General features: G+C 55.8%; 1 protein-coding gene across 1 annotated transcript; it reads right to left on the bottom strand.

Moving 5' to 3' along the window:
• Positions 1–933: 933 nt before the first annotated feature.
• SLC6A7 (solute carrier family 6 member 7) lies at positions 934–17775 on the bottom strand (the record flags this gene model as incomplete). The annotated part of the gene is made up of 14 exons (XM_084252571.1): positions 17626–17775; positions 13043–13226; positions 11250–11381; positions 10854–11088; positions 9246–9384; positions 7723–7857; positions 6919–7022; positions 6472–6596; positions 5706–5818; positions 5271–5402; positions 4761–4860; positions 4465–4565; positions 3740–3907; positions 934–1143 (listed from the first exon to the last, which is right to left on the bottom strand). Exons 1-14 carry the CDS (start codon positions 17656–17658, stop codon positions 934–936), a joined length of 1911 nt encoding a protein of 636 aa, XP_084108697.1. The 5' UTR covers positions 17659–17775.
• Positions 17776–23007: the final 5232 nt, after the last annotated feature.

Raw genomic sequence — 23007 nt, 5'->3', positions numbered from 1 at the left:
CCCCGACCCTAGCTCAGGATTCCTCTTGCCCATTTCTGCAGGTCTCCCACCTCCACCCTGCACCCAGCACTGACCCAGAATATATTCTACCTACATCCTAACCAGATCATGCAAACCCGCTGCCCACCCCACCATCCCTGGACGCCTGTCCTGGCCAGTTTTCATCCCCATGTGACCCCATTGTCAACTGGTCACACCCATGTCTAGCACCACACTCCCTGCCCCTGCGCCTTAGTCTGTGCTCCAGGGGAGGAGCAGGGGCCAGCAGTCTGACCTCCACCTCTGGGCTGGGTCAACTCCTCACCAAGGCCGTCTCCCCCCTTCCTCTCTCTCTGAACTTCTAGGGCCCTCAGTCCCACCTCCTTCAGGAAGCCTGGAGGTCACCCTGGCATGTGACCCACAGGGATCCTTCTTCCACTCGACTTGCTAAAAGCTCGATGGCAGGGCTTTGTGATGCCCAGTCTCCCCGCTATCTCTAGTTATGTTGAAGTGAGTGGAGCAGGCTCCCCAGAGAAGGGGCTAGGCCCTAATCAAAGATGCAGGGTGGTACCTGTGGCCACATGAGAAAGGAAGCTAGCTGGTCAGGAGGCCTGGCCATGTGACCTTGGCCAAGTCCCTCCTCCCTGGCCTCAGTTTGTCCATCTGCAAAGTGGAGGCTGAGCTGGACCATCCTCAGCTTTGAATGGGAGTGTGTGTGGGTGCATGTGTGCATGTATGTGCATGTGCATGTGTGTGTGCGTGTCTGTGTGTGTGTGTGTGTGTGTGTGTGTGTGTAGGGACAGACAAGTTTCAGGAGAGGCAGAGGCCACGAGGAGGGATTTGCACTGGAGGACCAGCATCAGCTTGGCAACCTCCCACAGCCTCGGACCTCTCAGAACCCAGGGGCACAGCTGCCCTCTGTGGCCAGGGCCTCCTGCCCACCTGCCTCCTGCCTCACATCATAGATTCTTCCTCCTCGGCAATCTCTCGGTCCACCTCGATGGCAGTGTTCTCAAAGCTGGTGATGCCCCCATATTTGCGCATGTGCACCATCAGCGGTTTGGGTGACTGGCTTCCAGCCAGGGTGGCCACATACATGCCTGTCCGGTTCTCCTCCAGCGATGGGCCCCAGTCCATGGCCGGCCGGCTGGCCTGCTGGAGTCGCTGCAGCAGAGCAAGGATAGTGGTGAAAAGGGCCAGCTCTCAGGGACTGCTCCCCAGGGTCAGGCACCCGGCAAAGACCCCATCACACCACCTGATTAGTCCTGGAACACACTAGGGAGAGTCAATATCGTTCTAGTATTTCCCCAGGGAGTCACGCCATACCCAGGGGAAAACCCTGCTATGCCCCTTACAAGTGGGGTGACCTTTGGGCAAAGAACATAAGTTCTGCTTCCTTCTCTGTCACCTGGGAATCATGGCCTCCCCGCCAAAGGGTAGATGTGCAAGGCCTGGGGCTTGGTCAGGCTCCACATTCAAACATGGTGACACTACGGAAACGTACCTGGAGCATGCTGTCCACCTGCCATTGGCAGTGCTCTCGCGGAGGGGATCCCCACCACACCCACCACAGCCTCTGTGTCCCAGCCCTGCTTCTCTCAGTGATGGTGGCTCTGCCACTCTCCTGCCAGCCCCTCTTGTGTCGACTTCCTTGCTGTTCCCTAACATGACAGCCTCCCTTGCCTCAGGGCCTTTGCACAGATGCCCTTCTGCTTGGATGCAACTCATCAATTTGGTCAGGTCACCTCATCAATTTGGTCAGGTCTCTGTCACCTCCCCAGAGAGGTCTCCCCCTTACCACCCTGGCCAGAACACTTACCCTCCATGTCTCTCTATTCCTTTGTTTTGCTTTAAGTATAGTACTAACCACCACCTACACTGTCTCTCTGTTCATTGTTGCCCTCATTAAAACACAAGCTCCCAAGAGCAAGGACTTCCAGCTGAATGCCAATGCAGAGACCGAGGTTTCTAGCATGAGCATTGTTGACAGCTTTATCTGGGGGATTCTCTGAGTGGGGCTCACCGCTGGGTACGTGGGGAGGTTTGCCCACCATTGTACTCCCCCACACCTGTATCCTCTCGTGACCATCAGAACTATCTCCAGACGCTGAAGAATGTCCCCTGGGATAAAATCACCAGGGAGAAGCCCTAGCTGGGGACCAAAAGTGCTCACGGTGTCTCAGGCTGTGCCAGTGTGGGCTTCTCTAGTCGTTAGTCTCCCTACAAGACAGTATCTGAAAGCGATGTTCAGAGAGGCTCACTGAGCTGGCCAGGGTCACACAGGTGGAAAGTGGCGGCGCTGGGGCTTGAACCTGGGCCGTCTGACCCTATCTCAACTTTTGCAACCTCTGACTTTCTGGACTGACGACATTGAGAAGCTGCTTTCTTCTCCCCCTGTGTTATGCCCCTGCCCTCATGCTAATGACAGCACCCCAGGCTCAGAGGGGCACATTAACTTGCTGAGGTCATGCAGCTGCCAGATGGCCGACCTGGGGTTCCAACACCAGCGTCAGCGGTGGAAGCCCTGGTCTGTGAGGGAGCATCCCTGAGCTGGGGATGGTCCTCTGCAGTGCCCAACACCTCCAACAACATGCCCCTCTCCCTGCTGTGGGTGCAGTGGCAGGCAGGAGGGAGGCAGGGCAAGGCTGGAGAACCAGGAGATTCTGGGAAGCTAGCAGCGCCCCTCCTTCTGCCTTGGGCAGACACCCTGCTCTCCAGCACAGAGACAAATGGGGCTCCTGAAGGGCAGAGAAGGGAAGGGCTTGCCCCAGGTCACGCTGCAGTTGAAGGACGGGATTCCAGGACTCCCATGCGATCTGGGCTGTGTGGTCACAACCCACTTCTGCCAGGGAAGGGCTCTAGCCTCTCTCCAAGTGGAGACATGGACATGGGATGAAGGGTAACCAAGGGGAGGGGCGGCTACAGCATGCTAGATGAGGGGTGCCTGTGCCAAGGTCTGATTTGTACCCAGCTTCGGGGATGTGAACATCCCCAATGGTGTCAATTTCAAGCTGGCCACAAGGTTGTTGAATATTTAACAATAAGCTCTTGTGAAAAAGCCTTGCTGGCTCTGCACACTTCCTATGCACATGGGGGTGAGTGGTGGGGGTGGGTGGGGGTGGGTAACTCAGCCTCAGTCTCTCTCCTGACCTTAGCAGGCTCACTCAGCTCCATCTCAGCAGGGGAGGGCCCCGCTCAAGGTCACACAGCATCACTGCTCATCCAAGGTCCTGCAGTCAGTACTTCCCTCTTCTAAGGCCTGAGGTGAGTGCCTGCACCACACAGCGTGTACCCTTTGTGCCGCTGGAAAGGCTCACACCTTCACCCCATGCCCAAGTCACCTTGGTGGGCTGCACCAAGGCTTCTGGGCTCAGAAAGAGGGTGACAGCCCACTCTAAGGAAGCTGGGGGCCCATTTCAAGCCCCAACACTCACCTGACTCACCATGGGCAAGACCCTTGTCCTCTCAGGTTTCCCCAAGACATGTGGGCACTGGCCCCCATGATTGGTCTTTTGACTGTGCCACCTTCCCTCCACGGGCCATAGGGGCTTGGGGGCACGGGGCAGGACTCTAGCCCGATCTTGTCAAGCGGGTCTGAGCTGGATCATAGCTCAGGTGCTGGTTAGAAAAACTACAGACTGGGTGAAAAGATGCCTGCAGGGTCCCGGATGAGGCCTTGATGCAGATGGGCCCCAGCCAGGGGACTCAGGGTGGGGCCGTGGTCAGGAAGCTTGGGGTAGATGGGCTGGGGCAGACTCACCTCCCACAGCGAGCCCTCCTCTCGAAGCACAGCCACCAGCATGCCGGCCGGAATCATGAGGCAGGACAGCAGGCCCATGAGGATGCCCAGCAGCTCTGCCCAGGCTGGGAAGCGGTAGCTGCCATACTCAGAGGGCTGGTACTTGACGATGCTATACACCAGCAGGGCCTGCGGGTGGGGCTCCCAGGTCACAGAGGGCCTCGACTGGCCGGGCTTGGGAGACCCCAGGTCTGAGCGACTGTCAGACTGGGATAGACCAGCCCAATGCCATCCCCAGAGCTGAGAAAGACCACTGCCCAATTCTGGATGGCCCAATTCTAACTTACACCAGAACCTGAGAGGGTCACCTTTGCAACTTGGCCTTGCTCGAGCTAGTCCTGCTCTGAGTTGACCCGATGCTGACCCTATAGCCTAGCTTGGAAGCACCCTAATTCCTGAAATGGTCTATCCTTGAGAGGGGTCTCCCCAAGGTTGGGAAAGCACAGCCTCAAAGCCCCAGCCCTGAGGCCCAGAGACCTGAGTAAAGCCCCATTCATTTTGCCAACCAAATACTGGGCTTGGTCCAGCACAACCACAACATCTGGGGGCATCAGCAGAGGGGAGAACAGCATCCTGGTGCCCACCCCCGCTTCCACCCCCGACAGCGGTCCCTCTGGGCTAGGGCTGCCAGACCGAATGCCCAGAGGAGCCCTGCCCTCAGCAGCAGCCCTCCCCCCGCCACTGACCAGCAGCGTGGCCGGGGACAGGAACAGCCAGCAAGCCCTGAAGTAGAGGCCTGGCTTGAATCCCAGCATCATGTGGATATCTCTGCAGAACCTCTGGATGCCTGCGCGGGAAGGGGACGAGGTTGATCCACCAGTGGGCCCCACAAGCGCCAGCAGCCCCCAGCCCACCCGTTTGCCCAGACTGGAAACCCCAGCCCTTGGGATCAGGGACGCAGTGCAGGGGCCCCACTCTCCACTCTCCACTCCCACTCTCCACGGTGCGGAGCCTCGACTCTGCCCCCCACAGCCCTGCTCACCATACACCCGGGTGACGGCGAGGCAAGTGGTGATCACCACCACCATGAGCCCGAAGCTGGCGCTGTAGTCATCCAAAAGGACCAGCCAATACATGCCCCCCTGGAACACAAGTCACAACTCTGGGGTCCACTTGCCCAAGCCTCACTCCCTGCCACTGCTCCTTCTCCAGGTAGGAAGTGAGCAGGAAGCAGCCAGGCTGGGGGCGGGGGGCAAGATGAGGACATCCTTTCCTTTGAATGTCTGCTTCCATCTCAGGGAACCCTAGGGGCAGGCTCCCTACCAATGGCAGGAAAATAGGCTCAAGGAGTTGAGGTCTCTGTCCTGGCAAGGACGCACTCTGACTGCCAAGGGGGGCTCTGGGTTACAGACAAGGCTATTCCTTGGGGGAGAGGGTCTGGGTGACCAGTTTCTTCCCACAGAGAAAGAAGCAGGTGACTTTGGGGGTGCTCTGCCTGGTCATGGACACCGGGCTTCCCAGCCCCGCCCACCTGCCCCGCAGCGCCACTCACGTCTGTGGTGAGGACCAGCCCCATCAGGTACATGGCCACGCAGATGAGCCCCGAGAACACGGCCTTCTTGGGCCTCAGGTAGTATGGGAACTCGTCTGTCACAGCTGTCACAATGGTCTCCAGAAAGGCAAACTGAGGGGGATGGGGATGTGTTCTGTCCCTACCCCCCAACACACACACAGACACACAGACATATCACACGCAGGCATACAAGTACACAGAGCACATCGCATATTTGCACTTTGCATACACACCACACACACAGATACAGGCACACCTCTCACACATACAGCCACGCACCAAGACGTACAGACACACATCACACACACCATACACCTATCACACAGACACACAACACACAGAAACAGACACAGTCACACTTCTCACACACAGACACACACTGCACAAGGGGTCCGCTGGCAGAACAAGGCCCACCTGGCTGTCCAGGCCGAGAGTCAGCAGCATGAAGAAGAAGAGGAAGGACCAGAAGGGCGCCAGAGGCAGCATGGTCATGGCCTGCGGGTAGACAACAAAGGCCAGGCCAGGGCCTGGGCCACCGGCACTTGGTCAGCCTTGGGGGTGCAGCAGGCCCCCACACACCTACTCCAGTGCACACGGCCGCTTACTCCAGCTGGGGCACACTCGCTTAGCCAAACCCAGAGATATACACAAAGTACGTGCTGCAGACACGTTCTTAATTCCTGTGACACAGGCAAGCACGTTGTGGGTCCTCAATGGACATAAGTTGATAAAATAAATGAATAAATAATGAGTATATGAATAAACACCAGACCCAGATAGAAAACCTCATTTGAATACACATATGTTCACAATCACTGCACAAACAATCCCATTAACACACATACTTAGAAACATCATTGGCACAAGCCACAGATTCACAAGATCATTTGCACCTTGGATGCAAGTGCACAGAGGCTTCCTGACACTGGACGTGACTCGCTGGTCAAGAGAGGCAAATTACTAAGATGTGATGAAACATAAACGTCACAGACAGAATTTGCTTGTCTCCAGACCCAGGGTGGCACACGTTCATTTGCACACCCATCCCTTGGCACTTGGACTCCCTTGCACACACCTGATGTACCCATCTACAACACTGCTGGTCCACACCCATGCGCCCTCGCCAGCCCAGCGTGCCAGGCACACATCCTCGCCCGCCAGGACTGGGCGCCCTGCACACCTGCTTTGGCAACTTGATCCACAGGCACACCCAGCTCCTGAGACATGTAACCCAGGACAGAGAAGATGGCGAAGCCAGCCAGGATGCTGGTGATGGCGTTGCCCAGAGTGACGATGAAGGTGTCTCTGTGGGAGAAGGTTAGGCACAGGCCATGGTGAGCAGGTCCTCATCGCATGAGACCCTCCCCACCAGCCACTATCCTCCACCCCAGCCCCTCCCTTCCTCCCAGCCCCTTCCTCCCCCACTCACTCCCCTCCCCCCAGCCAATGCCCTCCCCCAGCCAATCCCCACCCCCAAGCCACTCCCCTCCCCCCCTGAAAGCCCCTTCCCTTCCCCCCTTGCTTCACCCCCAGCCCCTCTCCTCCCCCCTCCCTCAACCACTTCCAATCCCCCAGTCACTCCTCTCCCCAGCCATTCCCCTCCCAGGATCTGAGAGGTTGCACTCACCTGTAGATGTTCTGATGAAATGTGTTGTAGGAGGCAAAGGTAAGGAGACCCCCGAAGCCCACACCCAGGGAGTAAAAGATCTGCAGAGCAGCTTCGATCCACACCTGTGACAGGGAAGGACAGAGAATGGAGATGCTCCGGTGTGTCAGGTCCAGGGATGGTGTGGTGAAGAGCCTGGCTCACAAGTGCCAGCCTGCTCCCACACTGACCCTTCAGAACTTGGGCAAGTGTCTCCTTTCTTTGAGCCTCAGTTTCCCCAGCCAGGATCCAGTTGATCTCTAAGCTTGGTCCAGTTCTGAAGGAAGTGGTGCCTCATGTGAGTTTTCCATAGATTCATATAGACAGTAAGTCTGTGGAGCACCTTCCTTCCTGCCTGGACTGGCAGGGGCTACATTTGGATTCCAGCCCCACTACTTCCTTGCCATTCTGGGCACAAGGTCCCTCATCTGTAATGAGGGGATATGCATAGAGCTACCTAACTATATGCATGCAACATGCTAGGCAGGGGTGGGCATGGCCACCACCAACACAGAAACTACTGCTGCTGCCATCTCACTACCAACTCCCTCCCGGGCGCAGGAGCCAGATGGATATAGGCTGGCCACTCCCTGAGGCCACTCACTGATTCTTTCAGGCCTCAGTTTCTTTATCTATAAAGTGGAAGAATAACATCTACCTCATAGGATTGTCGAGAATAACAGGTGAAAACCACTGTACCAAGCACAGTGTCTGGAACTGGGGAGTCTCAGTGGAGGATTCCCTCAGGCCAGATCCCTCCCTCTGCACCCCAGCCCAAGGCCTCACCTTGGAAGACAACAGGTGGTGGAACTGGGGTGTGAGATAGAACTGGATGCCCTTCCAGGCCCCTGGGAGGGTGACTCCTCGGACCAGCAGCATGAGCAGGATGAGGTAGGGGAACGTGGCCGTGAAGTACACTACCTGGATGGCAAGAGGGGCAAAGACTCCTCTCCACCCTGCACCTCCTCCTGAAATCCCCATCTTACTAGCTCCCCCCAACTTTTGGGGAGTCCAGGACAGGAACAGCTTTTATCCATAACCTCACCCCCTCACCATCACTGCTTCTGAGGCCATCCCAACCGCAACCCCTCTCCAGCTCCACCATGGCTCCAGTCTGGGCTGCCAGGCCCTTGCCTCGACTGGGGCCCTCTCCTGTGTGTCCACTCCCTCCCAAGCCCCGACCTCTGCACCTCACCCCTACCCCTGATGGTCATCAGACATTTGACTCCCAAATTCCTTCAGCCCAGTCCCCATGTTCCCAAGCCTCCAGCACTTCCTAAGGGCCCCCAGCCCCCTCAGATCTCAGTGCCCCTCTGCCTTCCTTCTCACCAGACCTGATCTCCTTACTTTCTAGCTGCTTTCCACACTGTCTTTCTAGTCTTTCTCTGAATGGTTCTGCAGACACTTCTCAGTACTTTGTAGCAGGACAAATTCTAATGTATAAATGATTGCACAAATACATTCGGGAAGTTTCTGAGCCCTTCCAAAACAGCTTTATGGCCCTTCCTGCCCTTTACAACCTTCAATGGACATGTGTGATTTTGCCTTTCCAGCATCTCACTGGCTTTCTTCAGATAACAGCACCCCAGCTTTGCCTAGCTAGGATGGACTCCATTCCCAGCTCCAGAGTTGGGACCCACACCCAGCCAGGCAGCTCATGCCATCCTCCTGGCCTCTGCGTTTGGGAATGGTACACTACCCAGCCCACCCAGAGAGGCTCAATTCTAGGCTTTTTGCAAACCAGGGGAAGGGAGAGCCCTTCACTAGCAGGTACGATGTCAGCAGCAACTGCTAGGGGCAACCTCATGAAAAGTGAAGCCTGAGAAGGAGCCACTCTGGAGGAAAGCATTGCTGAGAAACTGACAGAACTACATGCTGATATCATTTGAGCCCCTAGGCCCAGCCGTGCCTGAAGTTCAACCTTCAGATTTTTCCAATTGAGTGTAACAACTGAGCACTGGTCCCTTGCATCTGGAAGAGCCCTGGCTTGTATGCCCACCCTCTAAGCACTCCACAAACACTCGCTGAGCCCCTTCAGAGTGGCTGGGCAAGAGGTGCTGGGCAAGAATTTAATTTTGAATAATAGGTCCTGCCTTGGCCACCTCTAGCCCTGTGAGACAGCCTAGCCATGCCATCCTTACCTCCACTTCCCTCTTCATTCAGTGCTCCCCACCAACCTCCATGCCCTCTCGCTCCCTTCTTTCCAAATGAAGTCTACCCATCCTCTCAGACTCGGTCCACACATTACCTCCTCCAGGAAGTCCTCTCCCGTCCCCCCACCTCAGGCCTCCAGGGCCTCCCAGCTTCACCTTGCCCGAGGACTTCACCCCCTTGAGGATACAGAGGAACACGATGACCCAGGCCAGCAGCAGGCAGAGGCAGAGGTTCCAGCGAATCTCCCCCGGACTGCCGATGCCCCGGCTGCCTTGGATGTGGAGGACGTAGCGGCTGTGGGAGACAAACGTCTGAGCGTCCCCTGGTCGCCCTGTCATACTCCATGGACATAGACCAAAGCCACGCCAGCCTGCGAGGATCTCCTGGTTTTTCTCCATTTAATACCGCCCCCCCCCCCCATCGCCTTCAGTCCTCCACTGGTCAGCTTGCACCCAGGTGGTGTCTCTACAGACCCCATCATCCAGACTGACTGTCTGCTCGCCTTTCACTTGGTTTTGGTTAAGGGGACCCAACAGTAGGAGACTGGGGGGTGGAAGAGTGGAGGGTCAGGATATTTGCACACACACATACACACCTTCCCCAAGCCACTCCTCCCCACCCCACCCCCACCCCGCCAAACACACACACATACCCCATCAGCATCTGGCCATGACAATTCTTGCTGGGCAGTCCTTCCTCTGAGGTTCCAAACATCTCCCCTGGTTCCAGGCCCTCCTTCACTTGGCTTAGGGGGGTGGCACATCTGTCCCTCTTGCTACTCCTTGGTGCCTCTCCCTCCCCTGGATTCCCTCACCTCTGTAAAGTCCCTGCATAGACTCCCATAGTGAATTTCCTAAACTGCTTCCTGCCTGCACCCCAAGGGACACAGTGGACCATGGTGTTTCCATGGGGACCCCTGAAAGTGGCCTGAAAGACCCCTGAAAGTGGCAGTGCAGGTAAAGGGCTTGAGATCCCTGGTCTGTGTCGTCTGGTTAGTCAAGTCCCAACCCAGGGGCCAGGCTATTCTGGAATGTTCCAGAAGACGATCAGGAATGTAGGAGTCTTGGTTCCAGGAATGCATCTGCCACCACCTACTGACAAGCTTCTCAGTCCTGTTCTCCCAGCTATGAAGTGGGGCTTTGAGACCTATTCTCTGACAGCCCCATTCATGGGACAATGTAGCTGCGCAGGGAGGATTTTACCTGCACTATCTGCGTAATTCCCACAGTGATCTTTTACGCTGCTAGAATCCTAGCTCTCTTCTTAGACTGACCAGAGACGGGCTTTACTACTTTACTAGGTTTGGGCCTGGCCTATGCTAAGTGTTTTGCCTCCTGATAGGTCATGCTCAATAAATATTTATTAAAAGAATGAAAAAATGGATAACATCCTATGAAGCAGGGACAATCAACACCCTCTTGGGCAGAGGAGGAAGGGGAGGCTCTCAGAGGCGACAGGAGGGCTATCGCACGGCAGCAGCGTGTCCTGAGCACTCCGTATCAGCTAGTGGACAGCACGGCTTACGTGCCTTCTTTCCTCCTCACCACCGGCGTGAGAGACACTACCGTCCTACCCACTTCATAGATGGAGCTTTAGAAGCTAAGTACAGTGTTCAAGGTCAAGTGAGGAGCTGGGCTTAAAACCCAGACTCCACCTGACACGGCACCTGAACTTGGCCTCGCAGCTGGAGAACCCCTGGGGGACAGAGTACATTCCTGCCCTTGCCCCCGGGCCCCCAGAGTGCCGCGGCCAGCGGGCCTGACCTCCAGTACTCCTCGCTGGGGCTGACGGTGCTGCTGAGGTTGAGGGCCAGGGCCCCGTTGCCATCCTTGGAGCCCCTGTGCTCCCGGCAGAGGTCGGTGTTCCACCAGTTGCCGCAGTGCTCCCAGGGCAGGTTGCTGGTGAGGGAGGCGCAGAGGTAGAAGAGGACATAGGCGATGATCATGTTGTAGTAGATGGCCACCAGGCCCACGATGAGCAGCATGGCTGCGCCGGCACCTGGCGGACAGAGGGGCTTCTTGCTGGCCGGGCTGCATGGCCACTGGGGAGCCCTCCCTTCCTGGGCTTCACGGCCCTCTCTGCCTGGAGGCTGAGGGGGTGGGGGACAACCTCCCTGTCTTTCGAGACCCAGGCCATCTTGGGGGCCACTGAGACCTCACCTTTGAAGAGCGGGCTGATCTTCCAGACAGCCAGAGGCCCCAGGCTGGAGAACTGGCCCAGAGAGAGCTCCAGGAAGAACAGGGGAATGCCGCAGATGGCCAGCATGAGGAAGTAGGGGACCAGGAAGGCACCTGCAGGGGGAGGGTGTGGGGGGAGGTTCTCGGGTGTGCTGCTCCCCTACTCAGGCCCAGCCACCCCCCAACATGGCAGACACCACCTGTGACATAAGGGAGCATTTCTGCATTGGTACTATCTTCTTTCAGGCCAGGGGAGGCCAGAGGATCAAGGGGGCAGGTGGGGATTGGGCCACTCTACAACCCCAGGGCCCAGATCAGGAGAGGAACTGGGTTCAGAGCAGGTATTGTGAATGAATAACTGAGCGAATGAATGAAAGAGCGAATTCCCTGCTAAAGAAAGTACAAGCTCCTCCATCCAGACGTCAACACCGGCAGAATCTGGCTCCAATCTACTCCCATTCCTCCCCCACCTCTCCTGCCACCTCTGATGCTGTGGCTGTCACCTGTGGTCTCATGTGCTCAGTGTCCCTTCTTTTTTTTTTTTTTTCATCTCAGCCACCAGCTCCCTTAGAGAACTGCCCACCACCATATGGCTCTGGAAGGGCCGCCGTCACACCAGCCAGCTCCCTGCCCACCTCTCCGAGGCACATGTCCCCAGCCAGGCCAGTTCGAAACCTGCCCTGCAATTCTCCAAAATCATCTAGAGAGAGTGGCGCTGAGGAGGAAGTCATTCCGGCATTATCTGTAGCCGCCCACCACCCCCAGTGCAAAGAGGAAGCCAGGCTCAGGAAAAAATGAGGTCATTGCACGGGAAGGGGGAAGAGTCAGGAGCGCGGGAGAGGGAGGACAGGGCAGCACAGGGAACTGTGGACATGATGGAGCTCCCGGCTGCTCAGACGCCAGCCTAACCTCACTCTGCAGACACACCGGTCTATCTTTCCCTCACTCCCTCCAGCTCTAGTCGGGGTTCTGTCACGCTGCCATATATATTTCCTTAATGAGTTGGGGAGCGATGAGAATGTCCAGTGCTGACAGACACAGGTGTGGAGAAGGTGGTCCCCAGTGGAATGCTGGATCTGTGACCTTTTGACCTTGAGCAAAGAACCTGGCCTCTCCATGCCCTTCCCCTTTTCAAGACAAAGGTGCCCACCAGGAGGGCTTCATCAGGGGTAAATAAGAGGGCAAGGGAAGCAGGGTTGAGTACCCTGGCCATGGGAAGCACTCAACCCTAGCCATTGTTGACGAGACTTGGAATAGCACCTTGACGGAGAAGCAGGGACATCGGCGGATTTGTTTAAGATGGAAGAGAATTGGTGTTTGCAGTCTGAGTGGAAGGAAGCAGGAGGTGGGGATAGAGTGGGAATGATTGATGGAGGAGGGTTCTGGAGGAGGGGTGTGTGTGTGTGTGTGTGTGTGTGTGTGGCAAAAGGGAGAAGTATTAAGAGCATATGTTCATGAAACTGAGGCTGCCCCACTGCCCCTCGCTCAAGGCTCGGGAAGTACCAGCCTTAGAGAGAGCGCCATGTGAGTTTTTAGGCTGGGGATGAAAGTGAGGGGCCTAGCTGCCCCTCCTCTCCATGGGGTGAATCCCAGGAGACTGATGAAAGTCACACGGCTGGGTGAGCACCCTGCCTCCGGCCCCAGGCCACTAGAAACTGCTCTCAACTGGCTCAAGGTTACAGAGGAGACAGGCCAAGGCCACTAAAATCTTCACTCCATTCCAAGCATGGGCCTGTGGCCCTGGACACCCCTCCGGCAGGACGGCAGGCCCATACCTCCTCCGTTGGTGTAGGCTCTGTAGGGGAAACGCCAGACGTTCCCCAGGCCCACACAGTAACCGATGCAGGAGAGCAGGAAGTCCAGCTTGCCCGTCCAATTCCCCCGGTCTGCAGCAAAGTCCACGTCCAGGTCGACATCACCCTGGTCACTCGGGGTCATCAGCAGGTCTGGGGTGACAGGCTACCAGTAAAAGAGAGCAAAGGGGTGAGGGAGGGAAGTTGAAGCTAGGTTGAAACCATGACTCCCCCAAATAAGAACATGGAATTGAACAGGGCGCGTGCGAAGATGCACTGTGGTTCAGGTCACACTCGCTGCTCTCACCTGGCCTACTATGGTCCGCTGCCAGAGCTCGGGGGCTTTAGGTGACTATGAACTTGAATGACGATGACTGGGTATTGAGCAGTACTGTGTGCTCACATTACCCAATTTCGCTTTCAAAATAACCCTGTCAACTAAGTGCTCTTCCAAGCTTCACTTCAATGGGGGAAACTGAGGCTCCAAGAGGTATCCTGATGTACGCAAGGCTTTACACCACCAGTTAGTGGGGAGCCTTTGTCTTGAACTGAGGGCCCTTCTTCTGAATCTGTGTCATCAACCACAACAGCTGGAACTTGGCTCCTCTGTCCTGAGCACCCCATTTTAAGAGCTCCACAGACAGTTGGAGCATATTCAAAGGGCAGGTGGCCAGACAGGAGGATGTTGAGGAAAAGAGGTTACAGGAGGACAAGAGGACGCAGATTGGCACAGAGAAGAGAGGACTAGAAGGAGCCACGGGCTCCCCAAAGGGAGGGCTTAGATGGACGCTCAGGGAGGCTTCAAGGATTGTGACAAATAGTTCATGAACAACAAGAAGCTTCTTAAGCAGTGACCTATCTCAGAAAGTCCTAATCCCCCCGTCACTGAGGAGGCCCAAAGGCAGCAGAGACGCACGTGTGCTATGGCACACAGGCCAGCTGTATTTAAAGCCCCCTTTGCCGTGACTAGAGGAGGGCGTGGGTCCACTGGGCACCCTCTGCTTGGGCTGGGCTAGAGATGGCGTGCTCCTCTGGCTACTGGATGCAAGCGAGTGTGTCCATGAGCTGCCAGGGCGCCAGCCTGCCAGGAAGCCCAGAGGCACCAGGACGAGTGTCTGAAATTCAGAGAGCTGTGCCCAGCAAGTGACACCAGGGTGGGTAGGGAGAAAGGGGCATACAGACATTTCCTGCTTGCCTCTGAAAATCAAACCCAAGTGGTCTCGTGTGACCCAGGGGCAGAGAAGGAAAGCCTGTTATCAAATGATGGCCATGGGTTTCAGAAGGAGAGAGGACCCCCTGTTTCCAGTGAGGAGTGATTGTGGGAAATAGGAATCCCACTGAACTGGGGATCAAGAGACCGGGGTATCTAGTGTCTAGGGTAGGCCAACTCATCATGTGACTTCACAAAGCGTCTTCGAGCCTCAGTTTCCCCACTTGGGCATTGAGGGGTTTGGAGAGATGAGTGTTTCCAAAAACTGGACTGTTCATGAGTGTCACTGGAAAAAAGTTTTGAGTCAAAGAAGTTTGAATAAAACTGAATGAACACAAAGTACAAGTTTTCTTTGCTGCAGGACTTGTCAGATCCTTTAATGGACTAGGCATCACAACTCTAAACAGGGACTAAAATAGATGTTATTTTCCAGTTCTATTTCTGAAAAGGGTTTCAAGGAGCTCGTATGCTGGGATTCCTTGTGGGAGGTTGGGAGGAATATATGTCTAGAAAATTCCTCTCTAATAGTCTTTTGGGTAAGACTCAACAAAAAGACTTCACTGGGGACCCTGACAGTGGTTGGGCACCAGAGCAGATCCCAGGGCAGGGACTCAGTAAATAGCCACTGACCAGATTTGCTTCTTCCTCTTAAATTGCCCTTTCTGGCCCCAACCCAAGTAGATGTCTACACTCAAGTCAGATGGTAACAGAGGAGGTTCAGCAAGGGTTGTCTAAGCAGCATTGTGGGCACGGAGAGGGTGAATATGACAGGCGAGGTGCAGCTGTAGGGGCAGTCAGCTTGGTGGCAGAACTAGGGTGACAGTGTTGGCTTAACTCTCAGTGACAGTGAGGATCTGGTGGGGATCCTGCCTGAGGCTGGCAACGGCCAGAAGGTGGTGGTGCTGGGGACAGGCTGGCATCACCATGGGTGACAACGACCGTGATAAAAAGCTGCTGTTACAGTGACCAGGCTCCAAGGGTTGAAAAAAGAATATGCCGGGAAGTCCCTCAGCTGCGACTTCAAACATGCCGGAATGGGGGTGCAGCAGCTCCCAGACCCCTTCTGTCTGATGCTCCTTTCTCCATGGCTTCCTTTCCAGTTCGGTGAGCATCAGCCCCCAGAGCCACTCCCAAGTGAGCCCCAGAGGATTGGGGTAGCAGCCAGTTGATACTGGCCCTTGGTACTGCGCAATGTGAATGGCCTGTCACCTTGTGATCCCCCAGCCCCATTCAGGCCAGCTGGCAGGAGGGTCCAGTAATGAGGTTCCTCTGATCCCTCCCGAGAAGCTGCTGCCCTTTCCCTGCTCACAGAGCTGTCCGCTCTCTGTTTCCATGGTGACAAGAGTTCCAAGAGCAGGATGCTGCCAGCTCTTCCGTCCCCCTCCTTCCCCAATCAGAGGGAGGCCTGTTCCTACTCTGGGGGCAGGGGATGGGGTCCTCCAAAGCTGAGCCAATCCCATGCCTGCCTGGAGCCCCTAATCCCATCATGAGGTGAATCCCAGGGAGCTGGTACAGAATCGGGAGAGGAAAGCAACACATCACTGGGATAGGGTTGGAAGCTTGAGGAGTCGCTGCACAATTCTGCCTGGGTGTGAGACTCCCACCTCTGATCTCCCCACTCCCCAGCCAGTCACATAGGAACACACAGCAGAGTTTGCCAGATCTGTACCCCCCTGGAGGAGCCAGCAGCAGCAGGGACTAGGGAACCACCGGCAGTAGTAGGACGGCCCCAGTCAAGGTTCTCAGCCCTTCTTCAGGATGAGAGCGATAAGAGGGATCTGGGGTGCAACTCCATCATTGTGCAGACGAAGAAACTGAGCTTCAGGGAGAGGACAGGAGGAGTTCAAGATCCAGCTGCAAATTAGGAGCAGACCCAGCTCTCAACCCAGGCTCCTCTTGGACAACACCACTCCTTTGCTGCTACCTGGCACTTCACTCCTTGGTCACTTCTTCATGAGACCAAGGGAGGGGATCTTGAGGTCTGGTGGCCTCACTCCAGGTCTTAGGTTGCTACACCTGTTGTGCCTCAGTTTCCTTGTCTTTAAAGTGGGAAAACAGGACTCTGGAAGTGGAGGACCACAAGAGACTTCACAGAACAGGGCATGTGCATACATGCAGGTCTGTGGCGGGGAGGGGCAGAGGCTTTTGCGGGGAGGGAGGGGAAAGGGGAGAGTGGGAGAATGGACAAGCATGAGGACGGCGCCCCAGAAGACCTAGAGATGCACAAGTGGTCCCAACAGTGCACTCAGGTAAGCACATAAAATAAAAGCCCATCGTTGCAGAGGGGCCATGCTTGGCCGCCCAAGGGCAGGGAACTTGAATGAGTGTGTTGTGGAGGTGGAGAGGCAAGGGAAGCTGAGTCTTCAACATAATCGGCTTCTGTGAACAACTGTCCTTGGTCCCAGTGAGTGCACCACCTCTCCCCTCCCCCACCCCAGGATACTGGGGCCCTGTTGGTGGCTGACACCCGACATGGCAGCCCAAAGTCACAGGGGAAGTGGCTGCAGAACCCAGTACCCAGGAGTTCTGGCTCCGTGACTAGGACTGACCAGAAAACTTCCCCGAATCCTCTCTCTCCCTAGCACACAACTTGGCTGGGGGGTCTGGCCCCACAGGACAATGTGGGGGGAGAGGCTGAGGCCAGGGCCCAAGGCCCCATGAACTTAGGCTGGACCACTTCTCCCATGCCAGCTGCCACCCCATGCCCACATTCCCTGGGTCGCCCATTTTCTCCATCCTTCTTTTGCCCCACTTTAGCTCTGTTGAGAGGCAGTGTGGTCTCAGCAGGGAAGCTAAAGCTGCCAGGAGAGAAGGGTGTGGGAGAAGAAGCCTGTGGAGGGGCCCAGCAGGGCAGAGGCACGGGCAAGAAAGCCTGGGGCCCCCTGCTGGCTCTCTGCTGTAGGGGGCACAGACCAGGGCCCGAGGATGTCCCCCACGCCCCAACCCCCTAATTTGTCCAGCTCAAGGCTGGTGTTCAGCTATTCCAACACCCCACCCTACAAGCAGTCCCTAGGGGAAATGTTCCTGGGGACTGGGGAGGGGTGGGAACCTGGTCCCAGTTACCCCAAATCTGTACTTCCTGGGGCCGCAGACACCTGTTCCCGGGCCCCGCTCGCCCACACCACATACACCGCGACCTCCAGACCTGAGCGGGGAAGCTGGGAGGTGAGGGGGCTAGAGCTCCCCCGCAGCCCGCGGTGACCCCGCCCCTCCGTGCAATCCGGCTCAGTCTGGTCTCCCCCAGAGCCCCGAGTCGGTCCAAGTGCCCCATCCTACCCCCCGGGGGCCTCGATGCGGGCGGGTCTCCGCGCCCCTCCCTGAGGTGCGCCCGCGTCGCCCGGCTTCCGCGCCCTACCTTTCGGAGGTGAGCTCCCTGGAGCTTCTTCATCTCGGAGGGCGGGTTGCTGGGCTTTCCCGGCGGGGCTTCCTTGGCGCGCAGAGAGCAAGAGAGGGAGCCCGCGGGTCGGATCGTGCCGCCGGCCTGCCTCCGCGCCTTGACCGGGGCGGCTCCCGCGCTCCGGCTGCGTGCGGGGTGGGGGCTCGTGAGGGGCCGGCGCTGCCTTCCGTAGGCTGCGGGCGTGGGGCGCGTGCGGGCGTGGGGCGCCGGCCCAGGCTGCCAATGCCCAGCCTCTCCCTGCGCAGCGCTGGAGGCTGGGGAGGGGTGCACCGCTACACCCGCGGAGACACCCAGACAGACTGGGCTGCCGGACTGATGGGGGGGGGGGTGCGTGCGCCCCCGCACGCAGAGCTGCGGATTGGAGGGGCTGAGCGCGCGAACAGGGGGTACGCGACGGAAACCTTCCGGAGGTCTGGAGGCCCAGGCCACCGTCTCCTGCGTGACCTTGGGCAAGTAACCTGCCCTCTCTGGGCCTCCCTAGTCCCAGCTGGGCAGTGAGGGAGACCGGCCGTGCCGGGGACTCCAACAGCCGCGTCTTGGGTCCCAGTGTCCCAGCGCTCCCCTGCCTCCCTGTGTGACCTTGCCTCCTCTTCATCTGCGAAATGGGGGTATGAATCTTATCTCTCTTAGGATGGGAGGAATTCAGGGGGATAGAGCATAGAAAACATTTAGCCCTGGCGCAGAAGAAGGGCTCAGTTAATATTTATTGACTGGGTCTGAGGACGCCCACTCCTGCCCACAAAATTCAGATATTCACCCAATCCACGAATTTTTTTGGAACATATAAAGAGTCCAGACTACTTGGATAGGTCTTGCTGTTTCAACACAGTGACATGGAGAGGCAGGTAGCATCATCTTTCTATTACAGATGAGGAAGCTGAAACAGAGAGGTTGTTATCATTCAAGGTCACAGAGCAAGGGAGTGACACCAGTGACAGAGTCGGGCCTCATGGACAGGTAAATGGTGGTCCTGGATACTCCTGTTTCCCTTGGGATGAAAATAAATCAGGCAAGCCTGGGCCAGCAGGAAGTCAGGGCAAGTACCACCGTGTCATCCTGACTGTTACTCAGATCATGAGCACCTGGGCTCTGGGACACCAGCACTGTGACCTTGGGAATGCTGTGATTTCACATCTGTAAAATGAGCCACCTGCCTGCAGAACCTGGCTGAACCATTCAGAGTGTGGCCAGGGTCTGGAGAGCCTGTGGCTGAGTGGGGGGGGGGGGGGGGTGGCCGAAATCATTATCTGGAGTGATCATGGGCACTGGTGTGTGGGACTGAAGTGGTACCTGCCGGCGGGCCTGGAATACACATTACACCGTACATTGCAAACCGTGTCCCTTTCACTCACAAAAGTGTCCCAGTAAAGAACTAGATTATAGGGTTACCCTACTATCAGCCAACATGTGGAGGCCTTTGGGGAGTGACAGCGAGTGGGAACAAGACAACAAGGGTCTAAGTGGAAATGCAGGTGTAGGGAAGAGGCTGGCCAGGTCTCAAGGCTCCCCCTCTCCCTGGGTCCCACCCAGCTGTTCCTTCCTCACAGGGCAGGCCAGGGCTTCTCCAGACCCAGGAGGAAGGAGCTCCTTGACTGTGAATGTGAAGCAAAGCTTTCATTGACCCAGTGTCTAGTTTCTAATTCTTGCCAACAGCCTGGTGAATCCCCACCTTGTACCAGAGGGGACTACTTCAGAGGGGTCAGGTGCCCAAGGACACACAGAGGCCATACTCTCCCCACCCACATAGCCTCTCACCACAGTTCTTATAAAAGAAGGTGCAGCTTAGCTGAAGCACACTACCATTTGGTGCATGAGTTTCACTAGACCCTATGGAAGACGCCAGAATCCCAGGAGCAGGGAGCCAGGCAAGGCTGGCCTCATGGTGGACTCTTCCCAGCAGCATCTGCTTCCTCCTGATGCAGTCGTGGTGGGAGAAGGGGAGCCAGTCCTGGGGGAGAGAAGGCAACAGGGCTGGGGCTTTGGCCTTCCTTGAGCAGAAGTATCACGGGGTGACTGCTGAGCATCCATGGAGTCCCAGGGCCTATGGGTACCCAGGAGTCAAGGGCAGGCCTTTCAGAGGGGGAAACTGAGGCCCAGAAGAGGCAGGATTTGCAAAATCACCAAATTTCAGCGACATAGAGGCAGGGTCAGGCCTAGAACCTATGCCCTGGCCTCGCCCAGGTTGTGCCTCCAATTCATATTGTTCTGCCATCTTTTCCTCCTACCATTGTCCGTGTTGTTAAAGTCTGCAAGGTTTTCTAGGTGCTGTCCATAGAAGTCAATCTGCCCACTGATGTCCCAGTTTTACGATCATAAAAGTGGCAGTGAACTCGCCTACCAAGTGTGTTTGAATTGCTTCTACCAGTGCCTTCTGTCCCCCATTCCAGGGGAGGGTTGAGTACTACCCAGGAAGTGCCTTCTCAGGAATCCCAACCAGAGCACTCACCCTGTTTCCCTTTCCTTCTTCCCACCTGTCTGTCCTTTCCTCTGTTTCTCCTGGTCTCACATCAAGCCATAAATGAATCAGTGGTGTGTGCTGATTTTAAGGAAAGCATTTGATCAAAGTGTGCTGCCTTTTATTATAGAGAGATATATTTTTAAATGCATATAAATAAACATTTTTAATTTGCTTAAGCATTCAGACTGTATAGCTGTAGAACATGTGTTTTGTTATCCAGGGAGTGGCTGTGGAAAACGGGGATCCAGACTGCTAGTCCATCTGGTGTGATTCAGAGAAAGTGGTTCCAGAGCAGCCAGGCTGGAGCAGGATTGCTGTGCAGAGCCGCCTTGCCCCAGGCCTACTGTGCTCCTGGGTTCTGTATCTCACTGGCTGGGCCTCTCAGCCACCGAGAGCCAGGCTGGTTTCCTTAGCCACCCACAGTCCTCCTGTGTCCCCATCATAATCTGTCATACACACACACACACACACACACACACCCCGCTCCTGGGACGCTGGAGACCTCCTCTGTGAACACACCCACCCCAGATCATGAGTTCCTCCCTGAAGTGGAGCCTGGCCTCTCTGCTTGGCCCACGCCAGTCTCTTAGCAATCAATCATGGAACTAGCTCCTCCACCAGCCTGGGGTGCTCAGTGTGGGGCTAGGGGTCTCTAGACCCTCTAAAGTTGCCAGTGTGCATGTTTCTGATTTGCTAAAGGCCACGCCCAGGCCATGGGCTTCAAGGGTCAGGCCGGATCTGAGTTTTGTCTGAATTCCTGGTCTCTGGTGCCAGAGCTGGGCTGATGGCTCTGCAGGGAAGGCTCTGCAGCATTAAACGTGAAGCAGAATCAGCACAGCTATTCCAGATAGGAAGCAGGGATATCTCTTAGTCATAGGGTACCTGCAGGGTGTGATGGGACATGTAGGATCCCTTTCCTGAGCCATTATAACACCCAGCCTCTGGTAGAACTTGCTGGATGGTGGGGAAATCACTACTTCGAAGGTAGCTAATAGCAGTGCTTGGAAACTGTCAGAGAGAAGCCTTTTTTCTCATAGAGTTCAAACACCAATTGGTACGTGTTTGCCAACCTTACCTGTGGGACCCACCCAACACTCCCCGACACCTGACTTCCCATGTGGGCAGCAGCTACTGCTCACCTGGCCTGCCGGACTTGGCCTCTGACTGCTGCAGAGTTGCCCTGTGGCTGGGACAAGCCTGGCCCACCTCAGATCTTCACAATCTGCCCACAATCTGTCCTTGGCACTGGGCGTGTGGGTTTAAATAGGAGGCAGCCCACGGGCCCCTCATACTAGGACAACAGTCCTAGGAACAGGTGGCTAACACGTGGCATCTACTGTGTGCTAGGTCTGGGCTAACCACAATTCTGAGGCTATAGTATTTTATTTCCATTTGAGGAACCAGGAGACTAAGGCTCAGGGAAGCTAAATAACTTGCCTGAAAGCTCGCAGCTTGGAAGGAGTACAGTCGGCACCCAGGCACCCGACAACCAAACCTGCTATTGAACAAAGTCTCAATGGAAAATGTGGGCATTGGTCCCATGGCAGCCCGTATCCCCGTATTCCAGGATGTGGAGTTTAGTGGGGTGCTGGGGGGTGGGGGTTGCTGGGTTGTGAATCAAGGGAAAGGCTGAATTAAAGACAATTCGAGGGTGTGCTTATGCTCCACTGTGGTCCTCCCAGAGCCATTTCTGCTTGGTAAACAAGGTCCCCAATTTTACAGATGTGCAAGCAAAGGTCCAGAAAGGGAAAGCTTTACCCCAGGGTCACACAGGAAATGTTTCTGAAGATCAGAAAACCATGTTCATTTGTTGCCAGCCTCGCTTCCACTACTTCCTGTTCCCCTGCTTCTCAATGCCTAATCCTCCCCTGCTACCCCCTGGCCCAGTACCTTCACCCATCAGTGGTGAAGTCCCCAGCCCAGACCCCTAGCAGGAAAAGAGAAATGTCCTTTGCTGCTCTCTGGGGCCGTGTCAGCTGGACCCACCTCACATAGTTGTCATGTGGCCCAGGAGCAAAGGGCAGACAGGAGGCTGCGCACATATTTTATGGTGAGGCCACCTCCTAGAACAGTAAATAAAGAGGCGGGCAGCTGGCACCAGAGCCCTCAAGGGAGAGGCGCTCCCAGGTGGCAGACAGCTGCCCACCTCCAGAAGGGAAGAGTTTGAAAAAATATTTTAAAATTGTACTGTACTTTAAGTTCATTTTGCTTATATTCTTTCTTACCCTTCTTGCTTCTTGGCCTAACAAGCATCCACTTGCCCCTTAGGGCTCAGTTCAAATGCCACCTTCTCCAGGAAGCCTTCCTGACTTCCCAAGATCCTTGGATGCTTTGTTTCCCTGATGACCAGGGCAGATGGAGGAATAGGAGTTTCCTGGGCCCACTCATGCCCGGCACATAGGGGTGTTCAATGAATGTCAACTATTGAAAGAAAAACCTAGCCTAGAAATTCTTGAAAAATTCAAAAGACTGATTATTCACTGACAAAATGGGCTTAAAAGTTTATATAGCCTTGGACCTCCCTGGTGGCGCAAGGGGTTAAACACCATACTATGAAGCAATCCGCAGCCTCTGCAGCACAACTTCGGTCCCCAGCCAGGGAGCTGACCCACATGGCGCAGCAGACCTCTCCTGTCTCACCGGCTCTCCCCTCAGCAGTGTATTTCAGTGAATCCACCAGTTCTGCTCCCCACTCTGTCTCTGGTGAATCCTCTCACCCTCCTGCACCTCTGGCCTACACCCCAGCTTTTGTATGCATAAATAAATAAATCTTAAAAAAAAAAAAGTTTACATGGTCTCATAGACTTACTCCAACAAGGTTCTGTTTTGATCTTGTAAAGGCATTTTAAAGATGACTGGTTTGGGACCTACAGAGACTGGGA

Source organism: Talpa europaea, assembly GCF_964194135.1.
Source record: "Talpa europaea genome assembly, chromosome: 13".
Lineage (NCBI taxonomy): Eukaryota > Metazoa > Chordata > Mammalia > Eulipotyphla > Talpidae > Talpa > Talpa europaea.
This window is presented reverse-complemented; position numbering and strand designations above follow the sequence as displayed.